Below are 10,558 nucleotides of genomic sequence, written 5' to 3'. Positions count from 1 at the left end.
GGGAAAGAACATATCCACTGGTATCTATAGGAGCAGACTCTAACCCAAGTGAACAAAGCAGTATCTGTCTTAAATCACCTGAAAATTCAACCCATAGTTTCAACAACCCATGATTATCCTTTGGTAAGACACATGATATAACACCCACAAGGACTAGAGTTTGCAAAAGGAAAATATTCAGTGTGTCTGACTTATCAAGGATCCAAATGCTTTGCAATACAAAAGAAAACAGTCCTCATTTAGAGAGAAACCAAACTACGCTGCACATGGACATTTTCATATTTTATTCTGAATCACCACTGTGAATCTCTGTCACATTGCTTCTCCAATAAACCACTTCATGAATCAGTTCCCTTCAGTCTCATTGTAGCTAAAAATATGACAAGCTAGCTACAAGTTTTACATCATGGCAATTTCAAAATCCTTTAATATTTAATCACTTCCCTAAATTATAGAACTGCTGTGATTTTGTCTCGACTCTATATTTTTAGAAGATCTCAGCTAAAAAAATTAAAAATAAAAAGATAATTTTTTAGGTCTTTTTCCCCCCTAATGACTGGTACACATCCCCAGTTTCAGTTCAACTTAATGGCAGAAAGTTACACTTTCCATGCTGCAATTGTGGGAAAACTCCATGTGACTTGCTGGCCTGACCCCGAGGACTCCCATGGGTCATACAACAGGAGGAATGAAGCAAAGACTAGAAAGTCGAGAGAGAGAAGGTACTTTAAAGCAGAATACAGATATCCTAGGAGATGGTCTCATTAAAATCAAGATAATTAGACAAGGACAGGAGATGCAAAACAGCCAATTAATAAGCAGTTTATAAAGAGCTGTGTGTTGACCACAGTGTTCACTTATATATCACAAAATACACCCAAAGAGGGGAAGTGATTTGTTCAAGGCCAAATAAAGGCTTAGGGAATGGGGAAGGGAAAGGTCCTCAGTTCACGCACCTATGCTCTATTCAAAGGTCATATTACTTCTCTGAACACATATCATGTCCTCACACCCCAATGTTTGCTTACATTTATCCATCTAGACAGTGAAAGAACTCAAATTGCTCTAATACCTGGGAACACAGGAATAAGAACCCCTTAAAAAAAAAAAAAAAAGGCAAGAAAAACATTTCATTTTCCCTGCTGGCAGCAACCCCCCTTCTTCATTTTACTGCTGCCTCTGTGCTAGCGCAGCACCAGGTAGGAATGCTTTGCGCTAGAACTGCTGCCTTACGTCAAGTGTTGATGAATTTTAAAAATGCAGTAAAGAAACCCATCCTCATTCATTACTGCTTTGATTATCTGTCTTCCTCTTATGTACCAACACGCATAGCAAGCTGGGTTTTGTTTTCCTTACAGCTTTAAGAGATCAGAGGTACAAGCTTATCCATTATTCAAAGGATGAATTATCCATCCAACTGTCTAATGTAACAGTGCACGATGAAGGCGTATACAAATGCCTCTACTACGGCATCCCATTCAAAAGCAAGAACAAGACTGTTGAGGTATTAGGTAAGTTCCTTCACCCACTTTGTTCCAGAGGAGCGGAACAACAGAGCCAGCTCCTCAACTCCAGACCCGCGCTTTTGCATGCAATCCTACAGTGCTTAACACAACATAATCCCGGTCTTAGCTCAGCCCCCCCAAATAACGCTGCCTATGCAGCCATTCATAAAACCGAGTAGAAAGATGTACTATAACTGATTCTAAATCTCATTGCTGCAGCTGCTCCTTCTAATCCAGTACTGGAAGTATCCCAAGACTCAGAACGAAGCATTACACTGTCTTGCTATACCCAAGGATGTAAACCGCGGCCCCAGATTACCTGGCTGTTGGACAACGGGATAGAGCTCCCTGGTAAGTGTTAAAGGACCAGGGACAGATCACTAGGAATTTCTTCGTGTCAGCCTCAGGCACGTTTAAAGATACTAGAGCCTGAAACACCTTCTGCAACACATCAGCTAGGACTACCACTCATCCTCCATTCATTTAGTACAACTTGGTTGGAGAAAAGTTAGCACTAAATTCCAGTGTTTGTGCAAGGGAGAGGCCTCGTCTGCTTTGCTCACATTCAGTGCAGAACAACAACACTTGGCACCAAAATCCCTTGAGAGTCTGGAGTGAAATTCCACTGAAATAAAACCAAAACTCTGGAGGCACAATTTTCAAAGCCCCAATATAAAGTCAGTTAACAAATCCATTATAACTACTTCCATCTTGTAACCGGTAGACAGATTTTCCTCAGCTTTGCCGAGCAGCTCGCAGACCCCACCAGCAGCCTCTCTCTCTCGTGGATCCGTTCAGAGCCAGGCAGCTCAGGAGCAGAAGTGAGAGCTGAGGAAAAACAGCCCACACCACTCTGCAACGCTCCCCGCATCGAGAGGTCTGCGTGAACACACACGAGGAGGAACAGAGCCACCACAAGGCTCAATTTAACTTGTGTACTATATAAAGAACTGCTTTGAAGGCCATGTTCTAACAATAACTACCTTATTAGCTGTGACTGTAGCACAGCAGACGGGAAACGCGCATCTGTATCAAAGCATGAGGAAAATACATTTGCATCCATGGGTATTTTCTTTCACATATTAACAAGCTCTTGTTTATATTTTGCATCATCAAGCAACACATTCAAAGCTTAGCATGTAATCTTCCTCCCCACCCCACCTCCAAGATGGCTTTTTTGACTAAGAGCTCTAGAAAACAAGAGAGAAGTATGCAGGCCTGAATATAGCTAGAAATCAAGACTTAAAGAAAAAAAAAATCCAGGCTGCCTGATACACAGGCATTAAGGCAACCCCATAAAGCCCTGCGCTTTAAGGACTTGCACTCAGGGGAAGCAGCATAGCTGGTAGGTGAGTCCCATGAAAGGGCAGAGAGCAGCTGCTATTGCGGGGAAAGATGCTCTGGGGTCTTGGAAACACCCGTTCTAAAAATCCTACATGTGTTTGGGAAGAGCTGGGCTCTGTGGGGCTGTAAGGGCTTGAGGGAACACCAGCTGTGATGTTACAAGGAGCTCAGGGAAGCAGTATATCACCTCTAAGTTCTTATATACATTTTTCCCAGTATTGTTCTAAAAACAGGGGTTTCCTTAAACTTGAAACAACCTCAGTTCCAGTTTGATAAAATGTATTGCTTGTAACATCACGGCACACAACTCAGACACTGAACACCCCCCACAACCCCTAAGTAAGCCATGCATTTCTCCACTTATTTTAACAAAAACCAATACTTACCTGTATCTCCTCCTTGCCTTTGTAGCACTAGTCCAGTCAGCCATTAGAGCAAGCCACCCCAAGGAGAATAAAACAGCCCAGCCTAGCTAAGCCCAGCCTTGACCTCCCACCCCATGGCCACCTGGGAACACAATTAAGCCCCACAGGGCCCTGTGCTGTGTTAGGTTGCTTGGTTTCACCTGTGGCTGGTTTTCGGAGGAAGGAATATTTGCATGACGAGGTGCTGATTTAATTAAAATGCACGAATTAAAATGTTTGAAGGGGAAAAATAACTGCCCTAATTCACTGTTTCTCAAACTTTCTGCTTGTGCCTTTCCTTTCGTGTTACTCTTTGAGCAACGCTCCTTTCTCCCCCTTCCATTCTCAGCTTTAATCACTTACTGCAAATATTTATACTAATCAGAAAATAGCTAATACGGCGTAATTACTGGCAGCACCTCAGTTCCACCAGGGCTCAGCAGGGGCAAACCAGCTGTAATTACTGAGCTGCTGCTGACAAAGATTATCTCCTCCCTAGCAAAAACACTTTGAAATCCTTTTGAGCTTTTACGTGACCCTGCTGGGGATGGAAAAGAGGGTTGAGAAATACTGGTCTATGTGATACAGCAAGTTATCTGTAAAGGCTAATTTGGAAACAAGGAATTTCTTTCATTTAAGAAATAAGGGTGTCACCAAGGGTAACAGATCAAGAGAAAGCATCAGTTTGTTTCCAGGGAACCTTTACATTATGAACAGACATTAGAAATTATTGTGCCACCGTGGGCATTTAAGGTAAACATCTGAAAAAAACTCCCTCTCCACCAGAGCTATTCAAACACGTGTCTTTGTGTCACATGAAATGTATCTTTATTTTTCCATATCGTATAAATGAGTAGAAGTCAGTATCACCGAGAGGACTAGGAACTACATCAGACAAGTGACATGACTTTCTCTAATTCATTATAGCAAGGCAATTAATCTTTGTGTTTAACTTCCCCCAGGTGCAAAAGGGGAAGAGTCAAACCTGCATTGTAGGGATGATGGAGGACTCGCACAGGATTTCACAGTCATATAAATGTTTTTTTTATTACAAATGTAAATATTGCACAGCAATATTTATTGTGCAGATTTATCAATATGCACAAATATTGCACAACTTATTTTTATGTTTGGGGTAACAAATCCACAGCTATTGAGACACAGATTCAATGCCCTTGGATATCACATAGCAGAATCAGAACTTTTCTAGATCTCAGTCGCGCTGCAAAGCAGCAGGTCCTCGCCCTGAGGCTCCCCGCTATGTGCCATGCATGGCTGCGGCACACAGCAAAGCAATTTATTCCGTTCAGTAAGGACCAAAAGTGCCGGTGGGTGTTTGGCCATTTCACCGCAGTCCCGCAGAGCGCTGCAGGGGAATTTCCCCACGTGAGTCATGAAACGGAGCTGAGGCTTTGGGGTGAGCGCAGGAGATGCAGCAAGGTCTGCACTTCAACAGCTGCCGGGGAAGAAAACATGACCTTGCTGCCTTTGGGCTCCCATGTAATCCATTTACACAATGAACCACTTGTGCACAGTAATCAGGTGCTGCTTTAGCACAGCAAAGTAATGCAGATTGCACCTGGAAGGTTTTTTCATTAAATTGCTCTTGACTAGAAAGCACTTAAATGTTTTCTTCCAATGGGTGTATAGGTGACACTAAGCACAAGTTAGAAGCTGATGGGAAGAAGTGGACCACAGCCAGCACACTGACAGTCCTCGCCTATGGGCCCAATTCAACAGCCAGCTGCATCGTTCACCACCGAGCACTAAGAGAAGAGACGCTGATGGCATCTTTCCAGTTTGAGGACCTCCCCAGGACGGGTACTGCGGGCTCCTTCAGCAGTGGCTATCCCATTTTACCGCTCTGAGGTGGTGAAAGTTATGCAGATACACATGCAAAGCTGAAGCTCATAGTCTACTGCCCCATGTGTGCCATCTATTTTTAAATAAGAGGGCTACCTGGTGCAAAAGAAGAACTCCGAACTAAGATTTGGGGGCTCTTTACTGCTTCTTAACTACCTTAAAATTCATTAAACATTAAGCCACAGCAGCCCAGGCAGGTCAGCTCTCCAATGCTGCTGCTAGAATTCAGGTGATGTTTGTCCTAAAACTTTAAAGATAACTTGAAGTTTACATTCTCAAGAAGCAGTGAGCTTCCCACGTCTTGTGCATATTAGACACATGCACCTGGAAAGCTAGCAGGGTGTAAATATTGTAAATTAACACTGAAGCTGCTTGTCTAATAATTCTCAGAGTAGAGTTTGCCTTCTACCTATTTACTCATCTTTAGGATGAATCTAATTATTCCTACTTCATTCTTCCTTAGATTGCTTGATTCAACAAACGCTCTGAAAGTTGTACTGTTGTTGGTTTTTTTCAGTGACAAAAACAAACCCTGCACCGGCTGCGCTAGAGGTGGATACACGTGTCTCTGAGAACAAGCAGCCTACAGGTAGGCATTAACTGCTTGGCTTCTTGTTAATTAATGCCCAGGTCAGGTAAACACAGCATCCGTCACCAGTTGCCATCAGCACCAAGGGACATTTTGCACAGCCTTCCGAACCGCTTTGGTTTTGTCCCCAGGGACAGCAGCAGGGTCAGATCTGAGCAGCAGCGTGCCTTCCGCTCCAAGCTGCCCACAGCATACTGTTTCACTTTCGGTTTTTTTCCCTCATTTTATAGCGTTAAATACATTCAGAGGACAGGGAAGCTGAAGGTGGGAGGGTAGGACTGTAGGTCTAAGCACTGATCAGATAAAGTACCCAAACAGTCTGAAGCATGGAGCATACGTGGCAGGTTTTGTTTTTAAAGGATCAGTTCAATGGCAAAGTGTGTCTTCTGATTTTTGTCTTGTGGTTGGGGGGGTTTTACTTTAGGATCTGAACAACCAACCATCCCTTCTACAGTACCAGAGGATCCAGTAGTTACCAGCTCAGCGTTAACACAAGCCCAGCAAAACCTCCAAACAGAAGTCACACCTACTTGTAAGTTTGATCTTGGTTACATGAATTTAGCAAACCAGGACAGAAATGCTACTGAGCACAGAGTTAACATTCCACCTTACAAACAAGCACATAACATGAAACGCAGCATTTCTTGCTTGTGGGGCGAGACCTCAGTTTTACAGCCATGAAAGCAGACAAAGTCTCTCTCGTTAGATGAAGGAGAACATCAGCATTAGCAGCCGCAGCCAGACCGGCCACTCTCGCAGCATGGTGGGAGCCCAGGCTGGGATTTCTCAGGAGGGTTGCCGTAGGTAGCACTGTGCAATAACAGTTCTCTGGGCATGCGGCGGGCTGCGGGCTGCAGTTAAGGAGCTGAGGAGTTGGTTCCAGCAGAAGAAATGAAGAGTTCTGCTGCCCAAATCGGTTGGCCAAAACCCGCCGAGGTGGGCACACGCGCCTGCTTAGTGCGACAGGCCCTGCAGTGAAAAATCAATTGGCTGTTTTAGAAACACATGAACTCTTTGTTTAGATTTGTTTAAAAGTGCTACATCAGTGATTACAAACATCACAGAACGGCTACATCTCGGTAAACAATTCATACGTATGTTGATAAACATACATGGAAAAGGAGACTGAATCTTTTAACAGGACTTTCACTAGGTGTGCTTACATACCAGATAAGGAAGAAAACCTCTTAGGAATGTAAAGTTTTGGTAGACACAGCACGCATTACCATTTTAGTTTTACAAATCCAAGTTAATGACACAAGGATATATTGTCTGTGTGCAGAAGAACAGCAGAGCTCACCTCTCTGTTTGCGCAGGGTCTGAAGTAACGCCGGCTGCGACAGGGGAGGAAGAATTGGCTGGTTCGTCGTCGAGTTACCGTGTCCCCAACGGTACGACCCGACATCATCGGATGTGGGTGGCGGTGGCAAAGGATGGGGATCCTCACGCTGGGTGACTGCACCGCTGTGAGCTATGAAGGCAGTAAAAGAGTAGTCAGGGGCATGAATACAAAAAAAAAAAAAATCTCCTTTAAGGAAAAGGGTGCATGCTTATTCCTGGTTTTGCAAGCAAGGGGAAGCAAACGGATGGACAGGGAAAGCCCCCAAATGACCAAAGAGTCAAAGCTCAGTTTTGTTTTAATTTGGCTGTAAATGGGAAACATTGGGTTCAACAATGAGTAAGAGACTCTGAGAATTTTCTGTTCATAAAGCTTAGGTGGTCTTTAGATTAAAACAAAATACAGCGTTAAGGAAGCGAACGCAGAGCTGTAAGTCAAGGGCTCCACAAGTCCCTTTCTGCTGCACTACCAGGTGCCCTGGACTTAAAAGCTGCTGGGAAAACACGCATTTCTTAAGCAGCCCTTCGCCCTTCAGAGAAATACTGTTCTTCTTTCCATTCCTCCAGGGACCGAAACAGCGTTCAATGGCAGTACGACAGAAGAGGAACTTTCCAGGACGGAAGCCCCACCACCAAGTGAAAACGTAACTGTGATTTCCATCATCACCTTCGGTACGAACTCTTTAATGACAGCTTCCAAACATGCAACGAGCTTTCTTACACCAAGCTGGTTCTCTCTGGCCACGTATCCACCTCTAAACCTTTTGTTAGTACAATGGGGTAATGCTGGCTTGCAGTTTTGGGGAGAGACCACAAAACCACAACAATTTTTATCATCTAAAAAAAAAAAAAAAGAGCTAAATTTTACTGGTTTGTTGTGCCAGAGCATGAGTCCACTGATTTTAATCAGTTTTTCTTGTTCATACAAGAAGAGAAAGTTTGACCTCACATCCCAAAATTAAGTCCAATAAGGTGACTTCCCCTCGCCCACCATGTTCATCTGGCCTGGTCCAGGATATATTGTTCTTGTCTTAATTACCAGAGACTCACAGGAAGCTATTTAACAACACAAACATACCCCTGCCTCTTCTACAGAGCAAGACCTGAAATCTGAAGGCATCAAAAAGAGGGAGAACAATCTCTTGCTGCCAATCTTGGTGGCTGCTCTGATTTTCGTGCTGCTCATCATTGTCCTGCTTTTTATGAGGAAGCTGAAAAAAGCTCATGGAGTGTGGAAGAGAGGTGGGTGATGGCTCTCTCCGAGCAAGTACTGATGCTGCTTTCTTCAGAGGGGCTGGAGAGCTGAGGAACCTGTTAAGCAGAGACAAGACACGGCTCCTCCAGCCACCGATTAAATGTCCCTCTCCCACAGAGAGCGACTGTGACTTGTTGCAAACAACTCTTGAAGAGTCCCTGTAACTGATGGCCTCGGGGCACGCTTCAACTGACATGAGGTGCCACAAAAGTCAATGAAATTGTTGTCTTAAGCATATCTCTTAGACGGTCAGGATGATTGAACCCCCATTTTATAACTAGTCTCTTAGGATTTTTATGCTCAAGGCACAGAGTGAGGAAGAGTCACGGAAAAATCTCATCATCTTAATTACATTTGTTTTCTGCACAGAAAATGATGTTTCCGAGCAGACACTGGAGAGTTATAAATCCAAATCTAATGAAGACAGTCCAGGCCATGAGAAGAATGGACACGGTAAAAAGCTTTAAGCAACATAAACTAATTCCTCTTTGCTACTGACCACAGCCAGAGTAGATTGCAGTCAATCTTACTATACAGAGATATTTGCAAACTGCACATTTTAAACCTGAATATTCTAAACCCAGACCTTTCATACGCAGAGGTCCACTACAGATATTGTAGCTTCAGCAAGAGTAATGCAGAACCGTGCAAAATGAAAAGCATTGCTTTTTATTTGATAGGTCAGACTGGATAATCACAATGGGTTTATCTAGTTTCTAAATATAATCTACTGAAACACTATTAAAAACAATATGCATGGTATGTATGCCACTATCATTAAACTGTCCCGAATGGCTCTTACCTGATTTCACCACCACCGAAACATCAGTGCTTCATCAGTCCTGTCCTCAGCCGGTGCCTACAGACGGAGGCAGGTCTGTCAGCCTCCTCAGGTGGGGTATGTCTGCTCCACCCTTGGGACTTTTGTCTAAGCAAAAGCAGATTTCAGCAGGTAAATCAGCCCAGATGGCAAGAATGAGGGAACTTTGCCAACATCTTTCAATATGAGTTTATTGCAGCACCTAAACAGAATTAAAAGGGGGCTCATAATTATTGTCAAAATATTTTCAAAACTTTCAAAACTTTTCAAAGTTTTCAAAACTTTCCTTCTTTTTCAAATGGTTTAAAACACTAAATATTTAAACTGTTTCTAGTACAAACTAGTGCCTTGAGTATTGTGTAACCTGCATTAGATCACATCTTGCATCTCAGTCTTTGCTGCGATGGATGCTCTAACAATTTTTGGAAATGCGTGTCATCTTTTATTGTTCTATAACACTCTAATTAATACGTATTTCAAGCAGGTACACACACCCCCCACCATACAAAATCAGTAGTGAATGTGTGTTTGTCTTTCAGTTGTCAATCAGAAGTCCAATGTGGAAACAACACAGAGGAATCCAAGAGACAAAAGCATTACAATAAGTGAGAAAATGTTTGGATATGGAAAGGAAACGGCTGTATAGCAATGGCAAATCTGTATAATGTGCAGAAACATGACTGTTTCCTGATATTTATATTACAGCATTCAGATGTCAATATGATTTCAAGGAGCAGAGGTACAAACAGCTACCCTCAAGCCAAAAGTCAATTGGGAGTGCTTTTCTCTGACCAGTGGGACAGTAGATGAGACCCGTGCTCCTAGAAACCTGTTAGCAATGAACACACTGATTTACCTGTCATCCTCAGAGGATTTAACTAACCGCTGCCAGAAATAGAGCTCATCGATCCCACCTCAGGTCCTATCACCAATTAAAGTCCTAGCAAGGGAACATGCAATTAGCCTCGAGGGCCGCAAGACAGAAAGATATTCCTGTAATGTTTCGGCCACCTCCTCTGCAAGCATGGGACTGAGCAGGAAACCCTGGGAGCTGCAAACCAACCGGGACTTGTATTATCTCATTCTGACCCCAAACCTGGACATCCAGCTGCATTTAACCAAGCAGGAAAGCATCCTGATGTCCAAAGTGTTGGTTTTTGGTTTTTTTTTTTTAAAAAAAAGGTTGTTCCCCCTTGGTAGGACTTCTGCCACAGTTTCTCACCTGTGCAACGGTAACATCACTCTCTGCTGTGCGAGACCGCATCAGCACCAGTCTGCAAGGCGCTCCGAAGCCGAAACATTTGGGTGCTACGATGGTAGAGCCTCCCCCATCCCCTACACTTCCAGGGGTGTTACCGAGAATATGGAAGTCTTCGAACAAGGGGTTGGCAAACGTGAAGAGGGCGCATGATGTTCCGCACGGGACTTCCCAAACCCACC

General features: G+C 43.6%; 1 protein-coding gene across 1 annotated transcript in view; it reads left to right on the top strand.

The window, feature by feature from the left end:
- Positions 1–9,758, top strand: part of CRTAM (cytotoxic and regulatory T cell molecule) — a gene marked incomplete at its 3' end in the record, with an annotated part of 14,581 nt that extends 4,823 nt beyond the window's left edge. Inside the window, exons 3-12 of the mRNA XM_009699430.1 lie at positions 1,359–1,511; positions 1,725–1,856; positions 4,904–5,074; positions 5,634–5,705; positions 6,130–6,237; positions 7,022–7,096; positions 7,611–7,715; positions 8,139–8,285; positions 8,668–8,751; positions 9,658–9,758. Of these exons, the coding sequence (XP_009697732.1) occupies positions 1,359–1,511; positions 1,725–1,856; positions 4,904–5,074; positions 5,634–5,705; positions 6,130–6,237; positions 7,022–7,096; positions 7,611–7,715; positions 8,139–8,285; positions 8,668–8,751; positions 9,658–9,758 (1,148 nt within the window). The remainder of the gene's footprint in view (positions 1–1,358; positions 1,512–1,724; positions 1,857–4,903; positions 5,075–5,633; positions 5,706–6,129; positions 6,238–7,021; positions 7,097–7,610; positions 7,716–8,138; positions 8,286–8,667; positions 8,752–9,657) is intronic.
- Between the last annotated feature and the right edge of the window lie 800 nt (positions 9,759–10,558).

Source organism: Cariama cristata, unplaced genomic scaffold (genome assembly GCF_000690535.1).
Source record: "Cariama cristata isolate BGI_N322 unplaced genomic scaffold, ASM69053v1 scaffold3404, whole genome shotgun sequence".
Taxonomy (NCBI): domain Eukaryota; kingdom Metazoa; phylum Chordata; class Aves; order Cariamiformes; family Cariamidae; genus Cariama; species Cariama cristata.
This window is presented reverse-complemented; position numbering and strand designations above follow the sequence as displayed.